Source organism: Cottoperca gobio, chromosome 3 (genome assembly GCF_900634415.1).
Source record: "Cottoperca gobio chromosome 3, fCotGob3.1, whole genome shotgun sequence".
NCBI classification, from domain to species: domain Eukaryota; kingdom Metazoa; phylum Chordata; class Actinopteri; order Perciformes; family Bovichtidae; genus Cottoperca; species Cottoperca gobio.
Genome location: NC_041357.1, coordinates 7,099,633 through 7,127,006, shown reverse-complemented (window position 1 = coordinate 7,127,006; position 27,374 = coordinate 7,099,633). Strand labels below are relative to the sequence as shown.

Below are 27,374 nucleotides of genomic sequence, written 5' to 3'. Positions count from 1 at the left end.
AAGCTTTATAATAAAATGTGTTCCACCTGCAACCAGCTGTTACATTGAAATACTGCTATTTGTTAAAGCATTTTAATAATAGTCTAATAATCTGATATACTGGTATATAATAATATAACTCTCTGAGACCATCCAACCAACAATTAGCCTATTTTAAGTACATCCTACTGTTAATACCTTTGTACTTTTGCTTATGTAAAATCTTAAATGCAGGAATTTTACTTGTAACATGAGTAACTTTTTTTAAACCTGGATCTTAAAAGTCACTGATTTTGGTGACACCTGTTCCGGAAAAAGCTTTAATCTGAAAAGTCGGACCGGAAGCAAGTGGGTAGTTCACTGTCTAGCTTGATGGTAGTTTAAATGGGAACGTAAACGTTACCCACAGCTCACATCGAGGAATGAACACAAGTCCGCCGACTCCCCTTCAACTGCTGGACGCGTGAATGTTGATTGTAAGAGTTTGTTGGATTTATTAGTTTGTCGGGAGAACATTTACTTCACTCCAACAACCGATAAAAGAGACGCTTTGGAGAAAGAAGCTCTCATCATTCAGTAAGTTACAGCGGTTTATATTTAACGTACAGCAGCCTACAGATTCACGATTGTTACCCCTGTACAGTAGGTTTGTTATTGGGCATTTAACCGCTGGATTCATTATTCACTCCTGAAAAACCACGTAAAACTAATCATTTTAGCCAATGTTAGTTGGGTCATTCCAGAATTGGAGGATAATTTAGACATCAACACTTTTGAATTCTTTTTTGTTATGTATTTAGGAAAAACAGATAATAAACCATCAAAAAAAGTGATTTGGCCAGCTAAGGCATCAAATGTATACTTTTTATTAGATGTTGTATTTGTTGTGTGCAACCCTGTGACATACTCATTAAGCAGAAAAAGATATTTAAAAAATATTCTTCAATAAAACTCTTTAATATTAAGTAAAGAAATTTACATTTATATTAAATACTCATGTAGTTTTGGATAAAACTGGTTTAATATTAATTTAAGTAGCTTTTTAAATCGATCTTGCTCAATGATGTGTGCTCAAATACATTATGCATATAATTAATCAAACTATTAAAAGGACATTATTTTAGACTTTTGTGAGCTGATAAAATTATTTAAGGTTATTTTAATAGAAAATGATATAGTAACAGGGTTGAAATTAGAGTAACAGGGTTGCGTAAAGTAACAGGGTTGAATGGCTACATTACTTTTGGTTGTAGATCATGACATAAATGTGACAAATAAATACTCAGGACCACAGAAATGTTGTTTGAAAATATTTTATATATATTTTCCAATGAAGGATTAACACGAAGAGTATCAATGATACATAACAAACATGTCAACACAACAACAAACTGGATATAATCAAATATACACTGGACAAATATAAAACATGTAGGGTTCTGAGGTAGTCAAACAACTCCACAGTGGAAAGGCCCCAGGAGTTGATGAGATGTGTCCAGAAATTCTGAAGGCTTTGGGTGTGGAGGGGCTGTCTTGGTGGACACGCCTCGTCAACATTGCGTGGAAGTCTGGGACAGTGCCTAGGGCAGGGGTCGGGAACCTTTTTGGCTGGGAGAGCCATAAAAGCCAAATATTTTTCAATGTATTTCCTTGAGAGCCATATATTTAATACAATTTAATGCAACTTTATGCAAGCATTTTTTAAGCATAACACATCTCCGAGTACTAAAAGCGCTATCAGTGTTTCATTGAACAGGTGCTCTTTTATTAAATAAACTAAACACTTATGTTATTTATCTCATTTATGTGCACGTTTCAGTGTTTACTGCACGGGTGTCAAACTCAAGGCAATTATATCCGGCCAGCGAGAAAATATCATATGTCGATCATAACTGGCCCGCCGGTTTTGGTAATTAAATCAATGCATGGCACAACCACGGGAAAATACATATTTGAGGAAGTATCTAAATGTGTGAGAAATGAAACTGCCCGGGACAAAGTGATGGGACTGACGACAGATGGAGCGTCTGTGATGCGGTGAAAAGAGCAGATTAGTGGGCAGGATGCGGGAGACCTGTGCAGGTGAGCTGACGGTGTATCACTGCATCATACACCAGGAAGTGCTGTGTTGTAAAGCTCTGGAGATGGAACATGTAATAAGCACAGTAACACAGACAGGAAACTTTATAAGAGCCAATTTAAGTCTTTTCTGAACATGGGGGTGCGATGGCTGAGTCGAGGGAAAGTGCTGAATAGATTTTTCAAGCTGCGTGAGGAAATCTGTCAATTTTTGTCAGCAAAGGGAAAGACACCACAGATCTCTGGGACGAAAAGTGTTGATGTGAGCTGGCCTTTTTGCGCGACATAACCAAGCTCCAGCTTCAGGGCCGTGTGATCACGGACATGTATGATGCCAAGCTGCCTGTGGGAGACTCGGATGCAGCAAGGAAACTTTGGTCATTACGTGTTTCCAAACACTGACAAACCATCTCCACTGCTGTGTTCCCGACCGCACATTCTGCTGATAAACTGAGCGCATTTGCAGATTTTGCAGCTCAGAAATTAAAATTGAACTGCTCAGCAATCCATTTGCAGTTGACGTGGAAACAGCACCTGTGAACATCCAAATGGAGCTGATTGACCTCCCGTGTAATGACACGCTCAAGGCAAAGTATGACTCTGTGGGCGCTTCACAGTTTCCAAGCTTCATCCCGAAACGATGCCTCAACCCTCCTTCATGCCGCTCAGATGCTTTGCATGTTTAGAAGCACATACCTGTGTGAGCAGCTTTTCTCTGTGATGAAGATGAACAAAAACCCACACAGGAGTCGTGTCACTGATGCACACCTTTAGTCACTGAGGGTTAATATGTTACTAAATATGTTCCATATCTATTTGCACTTTCTCCAATATGTCTATCCTGTTCAATAAATATGTAGCGTGTTTGGCCCTTGACGTAGTCCCAGTTTTTAATTTTGACCCTCTCTGTGATTGAGTTTGACACTCCTGCTCTACTGCTTGCTTTGCGCAGTTTCTCTTCGAAGGGCAGGGCTCCGCCCCCGAGACATGCACTCACACACTTACAGTCAGAGGCAAAGCGGAGGAAAGGAGAGGGGAGAACTAAAAAGAAATATCCACTGCTAAATGTTTTACTTTAAAATAACACAGTATAATTATGTATTACTTGTTAATCATGTTAAAAAATGTCAGCTCAAAATTGTCTTCAAGCCATATTGCATCATCGTCCTATGGGGTAGCAAACCGGGGTGGTGGTTCCTCTATTCAAAAAGGGGGACCAGAGAGTGTGTGCCAACTACAGGGGTATCACACTTCTCAGCCTCCCTGATAAAGTCTACTCCAAGGTGCTGGAAAGGAGGGTTCGGCCGATAGTCGAACCTCGGATTCCGTTCTGGCCGTGGAACAACGGACCAACGGACCAACTCTCGCAAGGAGGGGGCCTGGGAGTACACCCAACCGGTCTACGTGTGTTTTTGTGGATCTGGAGAAGGCGTATGACCGGGTCCCACGGATGATACTTTGGGAGGTGCTGCGGGAATATGGGGTGGGAGGCGCCCAGGTGGCATCCTTACTAGATGCCCGAACCACCTCAACGGGCTCCTTTCAACGCAAAGGAGCAGCGGCTCTACTCCGAGTCTCTCACGGATGGCCGAGCTTCTCACCCTATCTCTAAGGGAGACGCCAGCCACCCGTCTGAGAAAACCCATTTTGGCCGCTTGTACCCGCAATCTCGTTCTTTCGGTCATGACCCAGCCTTCATGACCATAGGTGAGGGTAGGAACGAAAATCGCCTGTTAGATCGAGAGGTTTGCCTTCTGGCTCAGCTCTCTTTACGTCACAATGGTGTGGTAAAGCGAATGCAATATCCGGCCAATCTCTCGCTCCATCGTCCCCTCACTCGCGAACAAGATCCTGAGGTACTTGAACTCCTTCACTTAAGGGCTCATTCCCTACCCAGAGTAGGCAATCCACCGGTTTCCTGCTGAGAGCCATGGTCACAGACCGATCATGACATCAGGACCACATCATCTGCAAAGAGCAGCGATGAGATCCTCAACCCACCGAACTGCAACCCCTCTCCTCCATGACTACGTCTCGATATCCTGTCCATGAAAATCACAAACAGTATTGGTGATAAAGCACAGCCCTGGCGGAGGCCAACATCCACTGGGAACGAGTCCGACTTACTGCCGAGTATCCGAACACCACTCTCGCTTTGGGCGTACATGGATTGGATGGCCGTCAGAAGTGACCCCCCTAGGGAGGTGTTCCAGGCACGTCCAGCTGGGAGGAGACCCCAGGCAAGACCCAGAACTCGGGGGAGAGATTATATCTCCACATTGGCCTGGTAACGCCTCGGGATCCCCCAGTCGGAGCTGGCGGATGTGGCCCGGAAAAGGGGTTTGGGGTTCCCTGCTGTAGCTGCTGCCAACCCTGTTACTCTAATTATAGTAACAGGATTGCAAGTAACAGGGTTGCAAATCAATGCTAATTTTAGCTTTTACCTCAGGAATTAATGCTAGCTGCACAATGTAATGCTACTGTCAAGGAATTGACACACTTAGATATCTAACTAAAGAAAGATTTTAAATTAATTTGTTTTAGTCTCATAATGTGAGTAACAGGGTTGCGTTTGTGTGAGTGCCACACTCCATCAAGAGTGAAAAGATTGGAAATATATTAAAAATAAAAGAGAGGACTCACCTTTGGTCTACCCATAATAGTAGCACATGACTTGCTGATGTAATTTCCTCTGTGTCATGTGACTAACAGTTTTTTCACTTCCTCTGCCAAGCTAAAAAGGTTTCGGTAACAGGGTTGCGTGCATGTTGTGGGACACACTTTCTGTGTAAAATTCTGTGTTTATGATTTAACAAATTGATTTTACCAATACAAAAGACATATATCAATAGAATAATACCAAAGAAAGTAAATAAAATCCCTATTTTAAATGTTTTATTTGACATGCAAGTTGGTCACCAAGAAGCTGGGACAAGAGAAAAATGCTATTTTAGGGATGTTCGAGAGTTATTTGATATTTTAAATAATATTTTGAAACAACTTTTTATATATATATATATATATATATAGGTGTGTGTGTGTGTATATATATATATATATATAGGTGTATGTATGTATATATATATATATATATATATATATATATATATATATACAGTATATCTCAAAAGTGAGTACACCCTTTAGATTTTTGCAAATATTCTGTTATATCCTTTCAGGGGATAACATTATCCTACTGAAACTTTGATATAACTTAAAGTAGTCAGTGTGCTGCTTGAATAACAGTATAGATTTATTGTCCTTTGAAAATTACTCAGTACACAGCTGTTAATGTCTAAACAGCTGGCAACAAAAGTGAGTACACCCCATAGTCAACATGTCTAAATTGTGCCCAAAGTGTCAATATTTTGTGTGACCACCATTGTTATCTAGCACTGCTTTAACCCTCCTGGGCATGGAATTCACCAGAGCTGCACAGGTTGCTTCTGGAATCTTCTTCCACTCCTCCACGACGACATCACGGAGCGCACGGATGTTGGACACCTTGCACTCCTCCACCTTCCTCTTGAGGATGCCCCACATGTGCTCAATTGGGTTTAGGTCTGGAGACATACTTGGCCAGTCCATCACCTTCTTCAGCAAGGCCGTTGTCATCTTGGAGGTGTGTTTAGGGTCATTATCATGTTGGAAAACTGCCCTACGGCCCAGTTTCCGAAGAGAGGGGATCATGCTCTGCTGCAGGATGTCACAGTATATATTGGAATTCATGTGTCCCTCAATGAAATGCAGCTCCCCAGTGCCGGCAGCACTCATGCAGCCCCAGACCATGATGCTGCCACCACCATGCTTGACTGTAGGCAAAACACATTTGTCTTGGTACTCCTCACCAGGGTGCCGCCACACACGCCGGACACCATCTGACCCAAACAGGTTTATTTTGGTCTCATCAGACCACAGGACATGGTTCCAGTAACTCATGTTCTTGGATTCATTGTCTTCAGCAAACTGTTTGCGGGCTTTCTTATGCATCGGTTTCAGAAGGGGCTTCTGTCTGGGGCGACGGCCATACAAACCGATTTGATGCAGTGTGCGGCGTATGGTCTGGGCACTGACAGGCTGACATCCCACTTCTGCAACCTCTGCAGCAATGCTGGAAGCACTCGCACGTCTATTTTTGGAAACCAACCTCTGGATATGACGCTGAGCACGTGGACTCAACTTCTTTGGTCGACCCTGGCGAGGCCTGTTCCGAGTGGAACCTGTCCTGGAAAACCGCTGTATGATCTTAGCCACTGTGCTGCAACTCATTTTCATGGTGTTGGCAATCTTCTTATAGCCAAGGCCATCTTTGTGAAGCGCAATAATCCTTTTTTTCAGCCGCTCAGAGAGTTCCTTGCCATGAGGTGCCATGTTGTCCAGCATTCAGAGAGAATTGTGCCCAAAACACCAAATTTAACAGCCCTGCTTATCATTTACACCTGAATCCTTGTAACACTAACGAGTCACATGACACCAGGGCGGGAAAACAACATCATTGGGCACAATTAGGACATGTTCACTATGGGGTGTACTCACTTTTGTTGCCAGCTGTTTAGACATTAACAGCTGTGTACTGAGTAATTTTCAAAGGACAATAAATCTATACTGTTATTCAAGCAGCACACTGACTACTTTAAGTTATATCAAAGTTTCAGTAGGATAATGTTATCCCCTGAAAGGATATAACAGAATATTTGCAAAAATCTAAAGGGTGTACTCACTTTTGAGATATACTGTATATAGGTATCGACATGTCAGCCAATAAGTTACAAGAAATTGAATGATAGAAATGCTCAACATACTGTATGTTTGAGGTCTATTACATAAGAGCACTGAGAAGGTTATTTATACCCTCTAAAATGTTCAGCTCAGTACATATTTTTGTCACTATTGTTTATATTGTTTAAGTTATGTGGGGCTGCAACTTATGATTGATCAATTAGTCTGCTCATTATTTTTGTCAATTCACGTATTTATTGTTTGGTCAGAAAATTGTGAAAGGTTCCTGTCAAGATTTTCTAAAACCCAACGGGACTTCTTCAAATTCTTTGTTTTGTCCGTTTACTGTAACTTCAGACAAAGAAAAGCAGCAAATCTTTACATTGGAAAAGCTTCAATGAGAACGTTTTTTATGATTTTGCTTAAAAAGTGACTTGAATGATGAATTGATTATCAAGTTAGTCGCAGACACATTTTTTGTTGTTTCATATTACATGTTTATGTTACAAAATGAATATCAGCAGATATATTGGGACCAATATTTGCAGTCTCAAATACCCTGTATGGGTACCAGCCTCAAATATCATACCTAAATTATTCTGAAATGTATAAACATAGAGAATGCAGAAGTATCAGTAAACATAAACAAATACAACTTGTTAATTAAGTCCTGTAAAGAAAGTACAATCTGTCTCACTAAACAAACACAGCCGGTTGGTATATTATAGAGCAGTTTGTGTAACTTTAAATGTTTCCCGTCTTTATTTGTGCAGAAAACCACCTCCTCTGTTGACAATTCACTAGCCAGCTTTATTTTTAGAGCAAAATAAAAATCTCCAAATGAGAGTTGACTAACTGGCATGGTGGTCAGTCGAGTAGCCAAACGAGCATTTGGCTGGTGGCTGTTGGTGCCTTCATACCTTGTGAGTCTGTGCAACACACACACTGACCCTTTCCATGGTTTTGTTTTTCTTCTGAGAGCTTCAGCTGCTAGACTGTTATCGAGAGACTCATTTTATTTTCTGTGTGAAGTTTTCTCTTCCTGTATAAATGAGTTTGGCACATTAATGCGCACCATCTGCATGAAAACTAATGTTCAGAACAGGATTACGTATATCAGCAAAAAAAAAAAGAGTCCTGCTACATGGCTTACAAGTTAAAGGGAGAATCCACCCTAAATCCACCTTATTGCCATTTTCACTGAGCGTTTGGGGCACATTTTGTTGTTTGGTGTAAGCTTTAGGGCTGCAACTGACAATTATTTTCATCATTGCTTAATCTGTTGTTTATTTTTAAATAGTCAGTGAAGCTTTTGGTCTATAAAATGTCAGAGAATAATAAAACATAAGCATTGTAAGTTCCCAGACTCCAATGGGATGAACCCACATTCCAACACTGAACCATATTAGATTTAAAATGATGTAAAACAGGAAAAAAAAAAAAAAGCTGAAACGGCACATATGAGAGCAGGCATTAGCATTTTCAGCCATACGAGCCTCAGCTGCACTTTGTTTTTACTGCTAATTAGCTCATTTTAGCTCAACTAAGATGGTGAAAATGGTAAACATTGTCTGCTTAACGTCAGCATGTGAGCATTTTCATTGTGAGCATATACAGCTAGTGTTGCTGCTGTAGTCTTGATGCTTGATAAATCATTAATTGACTATCAAAAGTGTTGCTGATTAATCAAACTATGTTCATATTATCAAACAAATCAAATTAAACTAAGCAGCTTTTGGTTTCAGTACTTGTATTCCCCATATATTTCCTGTTGGTTCAAAGGATTTCAATAGGTGAAAATGATGCCCGTCTCTGTGAGTTTTCATGTTTAGCAGTCATGTGGGGAAGGTCATCCTGCTGCTTTGATGGTTGGGGCGTATGCCGCTTAACAACAACATCCACAGTTCGATTCCCGGACCTTTGTCGGATGTCGCGCCCCTCACTCTCACAAAGTTATCTGTCTCTCTCTACAAGCTAAATAAAGGCAAAAATAATCTTATATACAGTTCAGCCACAAGTCAAGTTTTGACTTATCCTTTTTCTCAACTCGACTGTTGCTATCGGTCTCACCACCTCCACATCGTGAGAGTTCAGGTTGTGTCTCTCTGGAGGATGTCGACAGGCGTTGTGGCGAGGGGGGACCACCGGTCCATCTGTCCCTTTCCCTTCATGTGCAGCACTGAGGCACTTAGTCTATTTATGGATCACAGTATGGCCACTGCAGCCGGACAAAAGAACTGACGAAGCTCAGGGGGAGCGACCCTCGAGGACTAGCTATTTCTTTACTTCCCATCCTGCCTACAGAGCGTCTCTGGGGTGAACTGTGGGAGGAACGCTGTTGGACTGAGGTCGAGCTCTGTCATATAGAGACCTGCAGTGTCAACCTGAGACGTCTGAGGAAAATACTTAATATCAGACTGTCGGCGTTGTTGGTTTATTCTTTACTTTAGCAAAGTTTCTCAAAGCAATTAATTGAAACGTGTAAAAACAATTGTATTTTTTGATTATTTTCCTCACCAATTGATTTCTCAATTCATTCAATATTCAGTGATATATATCAGAATTCTGACATTAAATAAACAATTGATTATTTTCTGAATGTTTCTGCTCTAGTCAGTAAACAACCATTTTGATAATCAACGGGTCAATTATGAAGAACAAATGTCAAACATTTTTTGGTTCCAGCTTCTTAAATGTGTGTATTTGCTGTTTTTCTCTGTGTCAGCGTTAAGTCAACAATGTGTGTTTTCAACTGTAACTGCAGTTAAAATAAGCTTTGTTTTTCATTTTTATACCCGAAACAATGAATTGATTAGTCAAAAAAAAGATTAACAGATAGTAGATCCAAAGAAAAATCTTTAACAATTCTTATAAGAATTATTTTTTAAACTAAGTTTTCCACCAAAAACTCAAAATGCAATCTGGTTTCAGATTCCCTGTTTATTATAAATGTAAGATTTTTAAGGGTTCGGACACTTCGGTCGTTGGAAGATGTCAACTCAACAGATTTAAAGAAGCTAGTTACAGCCCTACTTGGTTTTGTCCGGAAGGATTTGATCTTTTTGAATGTCTAAACCAGTTTTTCTGCTCGTGAGCCCTTAAAATGAACATTATGAGTTGGGAGAAACTAAATTGGGAAAAAAGAAAAGTGATTTTTACTACCCGGATTTGTATCGTTGGAAGGACTTCTTAGAGCCCAGAAGAGGGGAAATGATCCAGTAATTAACAAGATCCAAACTAGATAAAAGTAAGAAAGAAAATTAACAATTGTGTGTAAGATTTCTGTCTGCTAATGAGAAATGTGTGGTAATCTGGTAAAAATAGAAGAGGTCGTTTCCTCCATTTGTTGATTAAATTACGAGCCTTTAACACAACCTATTCTCCTCAAACACACTGCGGACACATAATGCCTTTTCAAAGGTTTCTAGTTTTAACGAGATTAAATTCAGTCTAAGTGAATTAAAAGGCAGATGGTCAGCCCTCCACAGAGCGACTCTGACCCCGAACTCTGCTCTGTTGCAGCACGAGGGGCTTTATCAGCTTTTCTCCTTCTTGGTGGTCTCAAAACACATTTGGAGTTCCTGTGTTCGTCAACCATACAAAACATTCAACTCTTAACTGAAGCTGTGTAAGATATAGATATTTAGATAACGCACACAAATCTGGGTTACAAAGAGTAATTAGAAATGGAAGATATGAATAAATATGAAAATACAGAGAAGAGATATTACATTTGAATAAACAAATTAAATAAAGACAAGCAGGAGCATCATTAAAACGCCTCAGTCAAACGTTTGATTAAACTTTATAACAGCAAGAGACTTTGTTGCTCTGAAGACCTGCTGGTCGTACTGGACCTGTGGCGTTCAAACATTAATCAAAGTTCTGTGATGCTTAAAGTGGTAAAAGAGATTAAAATGTTATATAATGGGATCACTTTGTGGTCTGATCCTACGTGCTGACATTTGTGGTTTCAGTTCAAATAAATTTCTAAGGTTTTTGTGGGATTATTGTTTTTGTAGTTACTTAAAGAATAATATACATTTCAACGGAATAAAAAAAGTGTTTCAAGGGGAGCTGCGATTGGTTTACTATATCGCTGCAACACAATGCAGAAGAACAAGAGTCTGCAGCAACACTAGCAACACGCTATATTTTACCATGTTCACCATCCTAATTTTTAACTTTACGAGCGTAAGATGATACGACTGACACCATTCTGCAGACAGGACACAGTTAGCTTTGCAGAAAGAGTGGGAAAGCAGGAAACAGCTAGCCTGGTCCTGGCAAGTGTAAAAATTGTTAAACTAACTGGTAACTTTTCAGAAAATATATATAACGATCTTATAAAATATATTGCATTGTTAAAAATGTTTCTAGTTATTAATTAGAGAAAAGTAAAAAACCTAATTTGCAAAACCATGTTTCATGATAATGAAACGAATGAATCTAAGAGAGAAATGTCTCTCAACACCACACATGTAAACCTGCTGGCGCTAAAGGAGAAGTCAGTAGGATTCATCCTCCAGGGAAAATGAATGTCTGTACACAATTGTATGGCAATCCATCCAAAAGTTGTTGAGATGTTTCAGTGTTGACCAAAGGGGTTCTGATGCAAATCAAAGCAGAGAGACTTGATGAGGCTTTTCTTTTTCAGTTTAGAGTTTGACTTGTGGTTTGTGTTGTCTGCTTGTGCAGTTAGTTGGGAACCATGCAGCAGAACTATTGACTTAATAGTGATTTAGCAGCTTCTTGACTTAAGTACACACATAATAGTGAAGATGTGAGGAAACGAAAGAAAAGTTGTTGAATGTTTTGTGATTGGAAATAACAGACCTGACATGTTCACTAATGTCCAACTGTGAGTCAGAAGGGACTCCTGGCTTTAGAGACTTGGGACTGATTCAATCTAAGAATTTGTAATCTAACCATAATCATATCCAACAGTACTTCAAACTGCAGCGTGGTAGCTTTTAGTGCACTCTGCCACGACCGAATGCTTTTTTTAATTCAGTCGCTGTGGCCTATTAAATACTAAAGAAGTGGTGCAGCTGTAACACCGTGGCTAAATCACCAGAGCATTTGGCACCGAGCCACTCGTACACACTCTTAACACGTGGGAGCCAAAATCTCAGCGCAGAGTCTGAATAAGTCCGCTGAGAGAAACCAGCAGAAAGTCTTTTTCAGTTTATTCTCCCAAACTTGAACCAGATGGTCTCGGCTGTAATGAAGGTGAAGTTTCTTTTGCGAGGCAATTACAGCTCCAGGAGTCTGCATGTGTGGTCCTGCTTAGACACGTGGTTCACTGTTGTGGTGAGAGTTAGAACATCTGCATGGAAGGTAGCTTTTAGTCACACCTGGTGCATTGATTGCACTTAATAAACAGGAGTTAATAGAAGTCAGTCTGAGGATGACGATGTGCAGGGCGCAGCTGTCGGAGGAGAGTGGACGCCTCTCTTCTCCGCCTCTGCATCCACCTCTCGGGGTTCCAGTGTAATTGGCTCTCCGGAGGATTGCGCGTCTGCCTCTGTGTGCTCGACATTCTCGACTTTCATCTTTTAAAAGTTTGCTTTTTTTTTGGCTGACAGCTCAGCACTCTCAAATGGCACTGAGGTTCTGAAGTGTTGACAGCAATAGGGAATTATTCTCTTTTCATCACTTCTTCTAAAGCTATTCTTTAGGTTTTAAATCAAAATAAGTTTTCTAAGTTTCTATGTTTGAAACCAGCGCTGTGCTGAATCTCTCTTTTCTGGGCCTATTGTGTTGGTGGCTGTCAGATTTTCACACTCCCGCTGATTTCAGGCGCAGCGTTGATGGAGTTTTAATAGCAGATCATTTTATATACTTTTGGAGTCCATCCCTTCTACAAACGTTCACTCTCCTTCTCTTACTGACATGTGCACTGGAGCAGTCATTTACTCAACTGGGTGAATCTGTTGATGCACACATGCACACAAAAAGGCAGTTTGCTTTCATCCCTTTGAGTTCAGGTCCGTTTAATGGAGTTCGAGTCTTATTTCAAACTGTTCATTTAAGAGATTCAAACAGTTATTCAGATCCCTTAAAAACATTCAGCTGGTGCAGCATTAGTCACCATCTCACCTCATCTTCACATGAATGTGATTTAATTTTTTGCAGAAATGGAGCACGTAAGAAACGGGGAAAAGGGCTCCTTGATGTGTGGGCAGCGTCTGCTGTCAACAGATTTGGTCCTACACATCCATGAGTCATGTGCCTTCTGTTTGAAAGGCCTGCATCATCTGCACAGCTGCCAGCAGTAACCTGCCACTGTACGCAGGATTACAGCACAATGTACTGCTTATAAAAGGTTTCATTATTCAACCACAATTATAGTCTTATTTCACTGAAGTTATTACATCCACAGGGAGGGTTTTTGTGGAGCTTTTCCTCTTTCAAATTGAAGGTCTAAGGATGGAGGGTGTCGTACATTACTCAATATAAAAAGATTGATTGACTTAACTTGACCTGGGTCACCTTTGTCCAAGAATATATGTACATACAAGCACCTTACCTTAAAGCAGTGGTACAACATGCAGTAAAAGTAAATGGTTTACATTAAATATAAAGTAAGTAAGTATCCTCTGTGGTCTTTGGTTTTACTCAAACTGAAGACAGACAAACTACAAAATCCTCAGTATATTGTATGTATAAAGGCAGGATCTTTGAAACCAATATTGATATTTGATATATATATGATATATATTTTAGAAATCTTAAAACTGTATGTCAATATTAATCTTTAATTATAAATACAGCTCATATACATAACAGTCAGAGCTCACTGCTGGACAGAGGACATAACACAAGTCTCAAAGATATATTTGAGGCCATTCAGAGGAATGGCCTCAAATATATCTTTGAGACTTGTCCACCCTAATTCCTTAATACTGTACGCATCAACCAGCATATACACCATTATAATATAGATGCAATAAACCAATATCCTGGCCTTGGCTTGGCTTTAATGCAAGCTTTGTTGTTTTATTGGCCTATTAATAACAATATGTTGTAATAAAACTCTGTTTTAGAGTCCTGAATTAAAGTAAAGCCTGAATTAGTTCTCATTGCTGTCAAAGTCTCAAGTTTTAAGCCCTAATTCCACTTTTGCTACTTTTTCTCTCTTTTTTTATTTGCATTATAGTAAAATATAATACGTGAACATCGTTTTCAGACTAAAGTTTTCAGTTCAAACTGTTTTGGATATTTTTTACAAAAGAGATTTCTGTCTCGTGAGCTCTTCTCTTCTCACTGGTTTGAAGTGGGCGGGGTTCAGTTGGAAAATGATGATGTCAAGCATATCTGTGCACCAATCAGAATTTTGCAATATTTGAATCGGCAGTGACGGCAGTTTGTCGGTTGTTTACTGATGTTTTTGGCCACTGTCAATCAAATAAGATAAGTTACAGCGTCACTGCACTTTTTCACTGACCCAAATCGGGTTTATATAGGAAGGAGAGGGAATTAGTGTTACTTTAGTGTTCTGTGTTTTACAATTTGTTAAAAAGTAAAATGTAAAAGATAATGTAAAAATAGATTTTTTTAATATCTGAAAATAAAACAAGATAAAACTTTTATCCAGAGGGAAATGTTTGTGCTCATGATGTAGTACAAAGTAGTAGCAAATACCTAGAGTGCAATTAATAAACCTAAAATACAACAAGGTGCAAAAATCAAATGTACACAATGCCAGAAATGTCAACAGGTTAACGGAAAGCGTCATAAGAATTGGTTTACAGTAAGTGAATGTTGAAATCTACCTGATTGTTGCACATTTAGAAATATATATTTATGTTACCGAGAAATACTTTAGATTGTATTTATAGAGAAGCTAGGATCGCTGGTCTAAATCATATTATAATAACAAAGTCCGAGACAATCTGTGCAGCCTAAAGCTGCGTGTTTGGTTGTTTCTGTTTGATCCAGAATGAGCCAGAAACACTGGCCTGCCCATCGGCTCTCACAGATCAATACATGGTGGCCCACAGGGGACAGTCGTCATGTTGAATATTAAACAAAAGCTTTGTCAGCAGTAAATCCAAACAAAAGAGCAGCTAAGAACTGGAGGATTAGTTTGTGCACTTTTAATTCTGCTACAGTATTGTCTGTGTGGTTGTATGAATGTGACTCACAGTTAACTTTGCAGCTCCACCAGTAGGTCATCTCTATTCATGTGTTTACTGCTCACAAATCTGCATGAATGTGTCAAATAGTTCTGCAGTTTTGAATCACATATTGACAAAAACATGAATCATGCAGCACAAACACACTGTGCTTTATTGCAGCATGATGAATCGCTCTCATTACTGAAGTGATTTTATTTCTCCTTTTTCTGCATTTCCCACGGCCTGACGTAGTTTATGTAGCGTACAGTACCATCGCAGCAACAACATCCATCATCGATTCAGAGCTCGCATGCGGTGGTTGCTATAGAAACAGCTAGACATTAAGTAGACTACAAGGGTCACAGTGTAAACTCATCGCTGCTTTTGTCTCGAGGGAGAGCTTTGAAAAACTTTTGAATCACGGCTTAAGATATGTGTGACTACGTGTGAGAACCGTGTGTTAAATGTGTTTTAGCGTAGATTATATTCAGCGATGTAACATAGAAGAGTAATAATAATAATAATCAAATCATACAGAATACAGTTTCATTTGATTGAGATTGAAAAGGATATGTACCTTTAATTTAACACTATGGGCTCTGTGAGGCTGTACAGGCACAGCAATGCTTTGATTTAAATGCTAACATCAGCATGCTAACATATATGAAAATAGTACCATGTTCACCAGCATAGTTGAGCGTGTTAGGATGCTGACTTTGGTAATAAGCTCTAAACTATTGGATGAAATTAAAGTTTTGGAAGAACCTCTTGGTGTAAGAGGATCAACAAAGTCATTAGGATTATCCTTTGGAGAACATGAAAGTCTGTATTTCCAGTCTTTTGGCAATCCATCCAATAATTGTAGAGTGTTGGCTTTGACGTTTCCATGCTGTTAGCGACGGCTAAAAACAAACCATGTACTTTAGTGGAGAAGGAGCTGTTAAGCCATCTGCTCCTATGATTTTATAATATTTTTACTGTTATACATGGTTTACTGTCTGACTGTTTCTTCATAACCCGACATTAACTCCTCTGTTGTCTCTCTACAGCTGAAGTAAAGCAGCTCCAGGTCAAAGGTTACAGACCTCCCACCTACAGTTGAACCATTAAACAGGTACATATGGTATGATGCTTTCTGTTGCTTCTCAGTCACACTGTCCTCTCACCCTTTGTTCACTTTCTTCCCACATTTATTACTTTCACCCAAGAGCTTATGCTTTCATCCAGCTGCTTGTTATTTAGAGGGAGACAGCTTTGGTTGATCTTTATAAAGCAAACTTTCTGTTTTTGCCAATAAAAGGTATGGAGGTGAAATTCTTATTTTCTTGCATTCCTTGTTTCAGGATATGAGCCTGATATTCAGACTGGATTATCATTTAGTTTCATATCAGACGATGTCTTGTTTAGAATGTAGCTTATTTTGTTCTATTTTGCTTTACTTAACCAGCAGCAAGTGAAATATTATCCCACTGACGTCATGTTAAGTCCACAAAGAAGCTGCAGTTTTTCGTCACCATGGTACTTCCATTTGAACGAGCCCCCAAAAACATGTTATTCATTCAGAGACCGTTTCCTGTTACTGGTTGCAAAATAATTTCAACCCATTGTTTAACTATAACCAAATATTCACTCAGTTGCCGGTATAATAGGTACATCTAGCTAAAGCTAATGCAGTGTAATACAGCAAATATTAAAAACACCTATCAGTATAATTAGATACACTTGAACAGAACCACAAATTACAAACACGACAACAGTTTCATTAAAGAAATTAACAATTTAACCTTCATGAAAAGAGGATTTATTGCAGGACTACTGAAATAGACGGCATGAGTTTTAGCTGGTCGATGGGGGATTGACCAAAACCACAATGTGTTCAATATCCTCTTAATACATAATACTCTCCACTCCAAGCCTGTTGGTTCCTACTATATATATATATATATATATATATATATATATACATTTATATATATAAACATTTTTTATATATATATAAAACATTTTTTAACAGCTCACACATATAGTTTATCTTCAAACAAACAGGAGTAAATGTTGCATTTGTTGGGGACTATTTTCAGTGGCGGATGAATCCACACTTGGTGCTCTAGTGAGTATGTGTGGCAGCAGGACGGTGTGTGTGTGGGAGTCAAAATAAAGTACAGTGTGTGTGTTCATGGTAATGAAGGAACATGTCACACAGTGCAGCAGTGTGGCTCATTGATCTGTTTTTAATAGTTTATGGACAATGAAGCTCTAAGACACAGAGGAAGAAGATACATCAGACTTTGATAAACACACTATACGTTTCTTTTGGTCTTTTCAGGATATTTATTGACAATAATAAAAAGGAACTGCAAAATGTTACCAGATATATTATTTGACATTCTATAACAGGATTTAGGTTTTCTCAACAAAAAAAACAACTGCTGAAATCAGTTAAACATTTTAATTTGTGCAGCTTTATTAGAGTTATGTTATCTGTGTGCTTTCAAATCATTATTTTATTGTTGTAAAAGCTTCTTTTGCCTCATGCCAAAGTGCTTATTGTTTATTATTATTAATGACAGTATACAGACATTACTTTGTTGTGGTTTACATCATTCCACTGATTCAATTCAAACTGCTGACTGCAGACAGACGTAGAGGTCCGACTGATCAAATTAAGTCCCATTAAAACTAACTTATTTAAACTGTTAAATGTATTGTAATGTTAAGGAGCTCCATCGACTTCAATAGAAACAAGTTTGTGTTTATTTATGCAGTTTGACTAAAAATGTAGTATGATTTAATGTTTCAGTTTGGAAAGTAAATTAAATTTAGAGTTAATTCATCTCCTCACTGTGTCATGCCCACAGAAGTATGAGCACACATGAAAGCATTATAGTGTGTGTCTGTGGCAGATGGTGAGCTTTACTGTTCAGTCCTCAGTTTAAAGGATTGTTTCACTATGTTCATTTCCCTTCATCAGTAGCGCTCGTCAGAAGTTTAAGCAAAATATTTATCAGACATTTTCCTTCTGTCTCCACTGAGAGAGCGCAGACCTCCACCAAGGCCAACGGTGCATTCACATGCTCCTCAGAATGTCCCGTATCCCGAATTGGGAAGTTGTTCTTCCGACTTTGTTGTGTTGATGACCTTTAAGATGTCATTTGGAAACAGCATGGACACTAAAAGGAAGATATGTTATATGTTATTGCTCAGCGCATTTACACAACATGTTGATATCTGAGTTGTTGTTCCGACTGGAGCATGAATTTTCCCAGCCGGGAACAGATTCTTCCAATTATTCTGACACCACATAAATGCAGCAAACATGCCCTATCTGGTAATGTTAAAGAAAGTGAAACATAATTCATGCATCCGCAACGTGATTTGGATCTTCTCCAAAATGTAATGGGTTCTCCATTTGCCCATGCTACCACCGAGTTTCATGAGAATTGGGCACTTCTCAAAAAAACTGAGAAACAGACAGACAATCCGAGCCAAAACCACATCCTCCTTCGCGGAGGTTATGATGCCAGTTTGTGTTTTTTTTTAAACAATAGGAGCACAAAACATCTCAAAAGTGGAACTAAACCTGCAAGAGATCAGACTGTTGACCAGTGGTGGAAGAAGTACCTTTACGTCTCAAGTAAAAGTCCTACATTCAGGATTTCACTTAAGTAAAAGTACAGAAGCATAAATGTTCTTAAAGAATGGACGCACAGTGATATCAGTAAGTCATCGGTATCGCCATATAAAGCTTTAACAGAAATTAACATCTTGTCCGAAATGACAGGCCGATATGTTACGCAATTATTAGGGCTGTCAAATTAACGCGTTAATTTCGATTAATTAATCACAGGAAAAAAATTCTGCAAAAGTTTTCTGCAATTAGGTGGAAAACAAAGTGCATTATATCTGTATTGACCTTCAGCGAGAAAGAGTTGGAAAATATCACCATATTGGATATTGGCAAAAATCCAATTTTGTGTCTGTCACGGTTCGGTGAAGGTGAGGACCCAATTGCAGGACGCAGATGATGATTTTAACCAAAAGAGAGCTTTATTGACAAAAGCTAATAAACATACAGAAATACAAAGTAACAAAACAAACCAATCAGGGGGACGAGGGGACGAGGGGACTGAGCAGGACACGAACAGGCCGATACGGGCAGGTAACAAACACGTAACATGAATGACAATCCCACAAAGAACACTGAGACAGACAGGGATATATACACAGAAACTAATGAAGGGAAAGAGACACACCTGTGGAGAAAGGCAGAAAACACAAGGGCAGGAAGTAATATCAGACATGACACAAGGGGAAGGGAACATGTCAAAATAAAACAGGAAACAGAAACCAAGACTTTGACAGTGTCTCCCTAACTAGGATATACATTACGTCATTACTGGAATATTATTACTGATGCTTTAAAACATAGCAGCATTTGAATGTTACAGATGGTGTAGGTGGAACACATTTGAACTACTTTATTTACTGTGAGTGTAATCTTTAGCACAGCATCATATTTTATAAATTCATCATATGTTTTGTTTGTAAAATCTTAATCTGTAAAGTGTCTGCGGCTGTCAAATACTAAAGTAAAGAGTAGAATTATTTCCCATTGAGAAAGATAGTGGATTAGAAGTACAAAGCAGCCTAACATTGAAATAATCAAGTACAGTAAAAGTACCTCCAAATCGTACTCGGTTCAATACTTGGGTAAACGTACCACCGCTGCTGTTGAAGCTTCTGACTGTGGCCGTTTGGACTTTCCTGTTAGTAAAATAGGGAAACAATGTATTAATTAAAGTGGCATTAGTCATTAAAGCAGCTCTCAGATTGACCAACAACTTTCTCTTCCTCACGTTGACATTAATAACAGCTCCGAACTAACAGGCTGGAAAAAACAGAACCAATAGTGAGTCAAGTAGTATTTTAGGTCTGTCCTAAATAATTAAATTAATTTCAAACTCTATTTTAGGATACAAGGTGCATAGTCAGCACACATCATTACGTCACTCAGTTCAACTTGGAAAAGAACGTCATGTGACTCAACTTCAGTTAAAATGGGAGATATTTATTTTAAATCTTCTTAGATCTTAATTTTTGTTCTAATCACATTTAATTAACCAAAAATGCAATATCTCTTCCAAATTAAATTGTGGATTTTTACCTCTTTGTGTCATATATGCAAGGTGTTTTACAAAACTCTGTTGCAGATGTAACAATATATGTAAGAGGCACATGTAATTCCCAGTGAAAACTATCCTAATTTACCATCTAATAATCAATAACCTTCTCTGGAGAGAGGCCACACACCAATACTGACCCTCGACTGTTTAAACAGCTCACAAAGTGGACAGTTCATGGTGCTGAAATGAGGTCAAAGCGTAACCAGGAGAATGCAGTATTGGCCTAAGATGACCCTGATTTTAGGATGACACAATGTTTTTGGAAAAATACTTTTGTAAGATAGAAACCACTTTCAGACTAGTCCTGAGATACTGTTTGTCCTGAAAAGAGTCCTCAACCTCAAAGCTTTTTCTCTCATAAAAGTCAAACGTGAAATATTGACATCAAAACAGAACACAAATCCCATTTATATTTATATTTATATAGTGCAGCTAATTCACACAATGATCTTCACTGGCGGTTAGCAATTTTAACAATGTTGTGTGTGGCTCCAGGCATAGCAATGCCACCACTTTGGTCTAAATATATCTCTATTGGATGGACGATCCTCACGATGAATTGTAAGTAGATTGGTCATCCAATGGTGACCTTTCATCCAGCACCATCATTAGGTCCACATTTTAATTTGTCCAGGAATTTGGTTCATTGAAAAATTCTTGCAAAACTAGCATTTCCATCAGCCTCAAATAGGTTGGATTTAGTGATAATTTGCAAATGTTAGCATGATAACACGGTAAACTAAGATAGTTATAACATTATACCTGCTGAACATGTTGACGTTAGCATTTAGCTCAAAACAATACTGTACCTAAAGCCTCACAGAGTTGCTAGTGTCACTGTCCTCTTATTCAGACACTACTCAAAACAAACACAGAATATGTTGCTTAACAAAGGCTAAATGCAGCCCAAACATGGCACTTCAGCGCTCTCTAGGTTATAATGTGGACTACGAGTCCGATTATTTCTACTCGACAGAGAAATGCAAAAAACAATATTTTATAATCTCCCTATATGATTTATATATTAAGCAGCAGTATGAGAGTCCTGGGTACTCTTTAGATTCCCCATGTTGAGTGTTTCAAATTGCCTCGATGGCTACACTGCAGCTAATAAGGAGAGAAGTGAGACTATATATATATATATATATATATATCTGGTTGGAGAGCCTCATTGAAGTAGTTGATGATTTGGCTAATTAAAGTGAAATGGGTGGGGACCCCTTGAGAGCTTTATTTCTTCTTGCTTCTCCACTTCTATGCTTCCACATCTGTTTAGCATTCAGAGCAGGACCAACACCACCTCCACCTTTACGTATTCTTCATCCACCTGCATTTCTTTAGTATGCATCTCAGGGCCTTGACGAAATCAAAGTGTGTGAAAGCAGATAATTTGATGTCTCCACTGCCTTGCCTTTTTATGGCTATGAGGAACGATGGCAGTCCCACCAAGGGAGAGGCTGTCCACGTGACTGGTTTTCATAAGGGGTAGCTTTCAGCGAGGACCGAGAGCGGGGAGTGGTAATAATTACCTCTTTGGAATCAATCTCCTGAGGCTCGCTTTGTCCAACATTCCTCTTCTCCAGTATTTCTCATAGACCTTCATTCAGTTACTTCAAAACGGAAATGAAATAAAGTCAAAATCAATTTTGCTAGTCACTTTAGGAGATTTATTGCTGAACTGTGAGAATGGAGGAGATTTACTTTTACTTTATTGATACCATTTGAATCTTAATTTGGTGATTTAAAAAGCATCACCAGTGGGCAAAAAAATGTGTAACCTTCTATATTTTTCTCATTGTTAACAAATCCCATGAAAAGACCAAAACCAACAATGTGTTAGTCCGTCTGTGGCTCTCAGCTCCAAGACCATTGGTTCCTGAAGATGTAACTCTTTACAAACATGAGTTTCATGTTTTAAAAGGTTCAGTAGTTTCCTAAAATAGCTGGTCCCTGTAGTTTTGGTTAAACAAACAGAAGGAAGTGCATTTGTTGGGGACTATTTTCAGCAGCGGATGAATCCACATTTAGTGCTCTAGTGAGTATTTGTGGCGGCAGGACGGTGTGCGTGGGAGTCAAAATAAAGTACAGTGTGTGTGTTCATGGTAATGAAGGAACATGTCACACAGTGCAGCAGTGTGGCTTATTGGTGTGTTTTTATTAGTTTCTAACAACAATAGAGCTCAATGGCACAGAGGAAGTAGGTATATCAGGCTTTGATACACACACAATACTTGTTCGTGGATACACTCACTGTTGGTTGACAATAAGAAAATATAAAATGTCACCAGCTGTATCGTCCAAAAATATCAAACAGTGCTTTACAAAATAACCCCTGGAACTGGCTGAACATTGCAAATTGATTATTTGTGGGCTAAAATGACCTTTTCCCCAAAGTCCATATTGAGCATCAACACATTTATTAATACTTATTCACAGTTCATGGTGGCCAAGCAATCGAACACATGGATTAAACTCGTACATCTTCAGAATATCAGAACTCACACAGAAAAGCAGAAACCACACCAATACACCTGAGGTTTACCAACGTCAATACTGTCTTCTTCCAATCTCATTACGGATGTAAGGATGCAGAAAGATTAAATCCACTGGGTTTATCCCTCCCTCCGTGTTCACTGCTGCACAGCTTTGATGGATGAAGGCAATCAGGAGGAAACACGCTTCTGTATACGCTGCACTTCCCTCCAGCCTCCCTGGCACTGTGATTTATTGGACTGGAGCGTCCTGTCACTTGCAGGTAATCTCTGCAGAAACAGTTCCACAGTGTGGCTGTGGGAAACTTTGGGATTCACACTGGGATCTAGTTTCCCTGCTGCAATATGCTGACTGTGCAGTCCTCAACGCTATGGTCTAGTCCAGGGGTTCTCAACGGGAGCGGAAGCAATATTTTAGAAAAGGGGGGCGTTCACGTGTCTTTGGGGGGCGTTTGTGTGTACGGCCCGCGAGGTAATTCATAAACACACGCAAAAAATCTACTCCAAAAAAATTAATCCAAATCTAGTCAGATATAGAATATAACCGGCCAAGGTCAGGGTCTTTGAACACAACACGAGCGGAACATGTCATCACGTGGTCACGTCATGTCAAAAAACTTCAATATTAAACGAGACGGTCATTGACATCAGCGAACGCAGCATGGCGAGTGTAACAAAGAGAAAGGTGGATGCGGAATGTTCCAGGAGAAATGGACGAACGATTATCTCTTTGTGGAAGTAAAAGGCCAGTGTTTGTGTGGACGTGCTTGCGGTCATGGAAAAGGCTCTCGAGCTGCATTACAGCACGAAACATGCCAAACTGCACGAGCTGAAAGGACGAGTCAAGTGAGTTTGAATAAAGTTAACATTGTGTGTTTTTAGGCTTTTATTTTTATTTTGCTGAGCGAAAGTGCTACTTGAAAAACAAAAACAAGTGCCGCCCCCCTCAGCCACCACTGCTCGAAAGCATTAATGTTATTCCAAAGATACACCATGAATAAAACAAATCTGAATTAATGTTAAAACACTAACACTCTGGTCGGGACTTGGACCAGCAGCAGACGAGCTGCACTCTGGCTGCTCGTAGTAGCAGAGCTAACACCAGCAGAGCTAACACCAGAGCTAACACCAGCAGGGCTAACACCAGCAGAGCTAACATCAGAGCTAATACCAGTAGAGCTAACATCAGAGCTAACACCAGTAGAGCTAACATCAGAGCTAACACCAGCAGAGCTAACGTTATAGCAGAGCTAACACCAGCAGAGCTAACATCAGAGCTAACACCAGCAGAGCTAACACCATCAGAGCTAACACCAGCAGAGCTAACATCAGAGCCAACACCAGCAGAGCTAACACCAGCAGAGCTAACATCAGAGCTAACACCAGCAGAGCTAACATCAGCAGAGCTAACATCATCAGAGATAACACCAGCAGAGCTAACGTTATAGCAGAGCTAACACCAGCAGAGCTAACACCAGCAGAGCTAACATCAGAGCTAACACCAGCAGAGCTAACATCAGAGCTAACACCAGCAGAGCTAACACCAGAGCTAACACCAGCAGGGCTAACACCAGCAGAGCTAACACCAGCAGAGCTAACACCAGCAGAGCTAACACCAGAGCTAACACCAGCAGGGCTAACACCAGCAGAGCTAACACCAGCAGAGCTAACATCAGAGCCAACACCAGCAGAGCTAACACCAGCAGAGCTAACATCAGAGCTAACACCAGCAGAGCTAACATCAGAGCTAATACCAGTAGAGCTAACATCAGCAGAGCTAACATCATCAGAGATAACACCAGCAGAGCTAACGTTATAGCAGAGCTAACACCAGCAGAGCTAACACCAGCAGAGCTAACATCAGAGCTAACACCAGCAGAGCTAACATCAGAGCTAATACCAGTAGAGCTAACATCAGCAGAGCTAACATCATCAGAGATAACACCAGCAGAGCTAACGTTATAGCAGAGCTAACACCAGCAGAGCTAACACCAGCAGAGCTAACATCAGAGCTAACACCAGCAGAGCTAACGTTATAGCAGAGCTAACACCTGCATCACTGCTGCTGATTCAAGCTGTGTGAAAAACGCAGATATTTTCACCTGAGTTTCTGAACGTTGGGGTCGACATCACTCCATTTATAATTAATGTGTTGGATTTTTGACTTTTTTGCACTTTAGTTCTCTCCTCTTGTTTGTTCGAGTAACGGAGAGAATGTGAATGCGCAAAGCAGGGCGGTAAGGGACCTGGATAATGGATAGGGGGGCGCTGGCCCAAAAAAGGTTGAGAACCACTGGTCTAGTCAAATTCCACACCTGAAGGATCTCCAGTGTTGGGCCGCAGGAAACGGCTGCAGGATTATTGAATCCAAGCGGAGCAATTCTCCGTGACTGCAGAGGGGAAAGGGAATTATTTGTGGCCATTCTCAGTCTGGCTGCGTGAAATTACCCAGCTGCGTCCAGACCTATTTTTGAAAGGAGCCCCAGCTGCTAAATAGGACCTGAGCACCACTCTGAGTTGCTGTGCATGTGAGTGTGTCTTTGTATGAGGTACACACTCAAAATTGAAGGTACAGGAAGCGTAGGACTTGCATTTCTTCAACAGAAAGCACCATTAAGCTCCAGACATACTTTTGATTGTTCAGCCTAAAGGTACAGTTGCTCAGGTGGTTCAGGGTTAAGAGCACTTACCCACACCAGGAGATTTATCTCCTGCTGCGGTCTTTTTCCCATTCAAACACATTTGGAAAAAAAGGAACCGTTTATTAAAAGAAAATAGTTTTGCATGAAAAGTACCATAATGGACTAAATGTAACAATGAAACCAGCTGCTTTACTCAAAAGATAAAATACTGCTTTTTTTTTCTTTCTTACAGTAGAAACTATAAATAATTGCAAAGACGGACAAGATCAACAAGCTGGGAAACTGTGATTGCAAGAAGGACATGTTTCCGAGTCCCAATTTTCAACAGAGAAGCAGACAACAAGCCAAAATAGTTTTTAACCTAAGTTTGAAGGCATCCATTTTTGTCATTAGAAAATTAAGATAAAAAACACATGTAACACACAGTACATGGCTGTTTTAATTCCACATTTTATGGTCTATAATGTTTTCAATAAAGAACGTGAACGCTTTGATGCAGCAGTAATTAAACAACTTCTTCAAAGATGCTGTCTTTTTCTCTTTCAACCAAACTCTAATTTACAGTATTTAACAGATCTATCACATTTTATCATTTTCTGGGAAGATGTGTCACTCAAAACTGTTTAACATAAATTATATGTAATTAATTTTGAAACATTGAACTCACTTCCTGACTTATTTTTCAAAACCTGCACAGGACTTAAAAGCAAGATGAGAAGAAAGAAAACACTGGAGGTCAACAAAAACTAGATTTTCAGACGGTGTGAAGTCGCTCTTTAAATCAGCCGTGCTGTCGGCAGCTCATTGTTGGAGAGTTGCAGGAGTGAGATACCATTGAGGTCAACTTCAAGTCAGTCAAGTCAGGTTTCCAATGAAAAAGACATCCTGCTTCTTCTTGTCTCTTTGTAGCTTCACGTGTGGTGAGATAACTTTAATCTGCAGTGGCGTAAAGTAACTAAGTACTTTACTTAAATAAAATTCTGAGGTTCTTGTACCTCACTTGAGTATTTTCACTTATTTATAGTCCTACTAATTTAGTTTTGATTGATTAAATCATGATTACTTGTAATGTTGACAGCTGTTTTTTGCATTTGTGACCCCTGTTGGTTTAATCGAGACATCTGTTTGTAATTATGGCAGCAGTTTAGTGATTACAGTAAATGTGACTGTATTCATGTTTTCGCTAACACTGCAACAATGCTCATGTATTCTTGTTTTAGTGTTTTTCTTACAACCGCTGACTTTCTTTCACAATCACAGATCTATCTGCGTAATTGTAATTCTTGCTTTATCGTGCCAACATGAGTGATTTACATAGATGTGTTAATAATGCTGAGTGCATGTGCAGACAAGTTCCCAACACACCACACATGCGCTCGTTTTCTTATCCCTGAACTCAGCCAAAGAGGCAGCAATTGCTCAGAGTGCACTGATTGACACAAAATCTGTGTTAATTGCAGTGAGAGCAGCACACTCGCCATTTCACTCCATTAAAGTAAAAGCTCCACACAGCAATCAAATGAGCAGCACATACACATCTGAGAGCTCAACACAGTCAGACAAAGAGCGAGCTGGTAAATAAGCAGCAATTACTGGTGTTAACTGTCGTGTTGAATCTGTTAAAAGGAACTTCAGCTGTTAGTTTTAATCTCAGAGACCTGAAAACCACCAAGAAATGACTCCGTCCAACACCTTCCAAACTTTTATTTTCCTGCAGTTTATTTCAAGCTATGTCTGTTCAAATTGTGCATTTAAAGACAAACAATACTAACTGTCTAAAAAAGATAGAAAATCTAATTACATCCAGAATGCATAGCACACACAGGGAAATGTAGACAATCGTAAAAGAGCAATACAAATAAATAAAATAATTCTCATTTAAGGGGAGACACTACAGGGGAATACGGTAAAACATCTAACTACTAAATATCACCATGAAACTTCCCCAGTTGATTACATACATAAACATTTTTTTTTAGTTTTACATGTTTTCTGAAATTGTGTATTAAAATATGCAAATGAGGCATTCTCTTATTATATGTGCTCATTTACAGACATTTCCACAACAGAAATCTGAACATTCAAAATTTTGTTGACATGTTAGAGTCAAAATGGTTTTACTGAGGGGATGTTGGATATCTCTTTGTATCAATCCAT

The 27,374-nt window shown here is 39.4% G+C and overlaps 1 protein-coding gene across 3 annotated transcripts in view; it reads left to right on the top strand.

Moving 5' to 3' along the window:
- The first annotated feature begins 401 nt into the window (after window positions 1–401).
- LOC115023643 (tetraspanin-18-like) overlaps window positions 402–27,374 on the top strand; it is a 38,833-nt gene continuing 11,860 nt past the window's right edge. Inside the window, exons 1-2 of one of the 3 annotated variants that reach the window (XM_029454835.1) lie at window positions 402–555; window positions 15,950–16,014. Coding sequence is in view for 1 of the 3 variants with exons in the window: in XM_029454826.1 (XP_029310686.1) it covers window positions 16,021–16,023 (3 nt within the window). In the remaining 2 variants the exon portion in view is untranslated. Of the gene's footprint in view, window positions 556–15,949; window positions 16,024–27,374 lie in introns of all 3 variants that reach the window. The other 2 variants (XM_029454826.1, XM_029454843.1) reach the window with 2 other exon arrangements.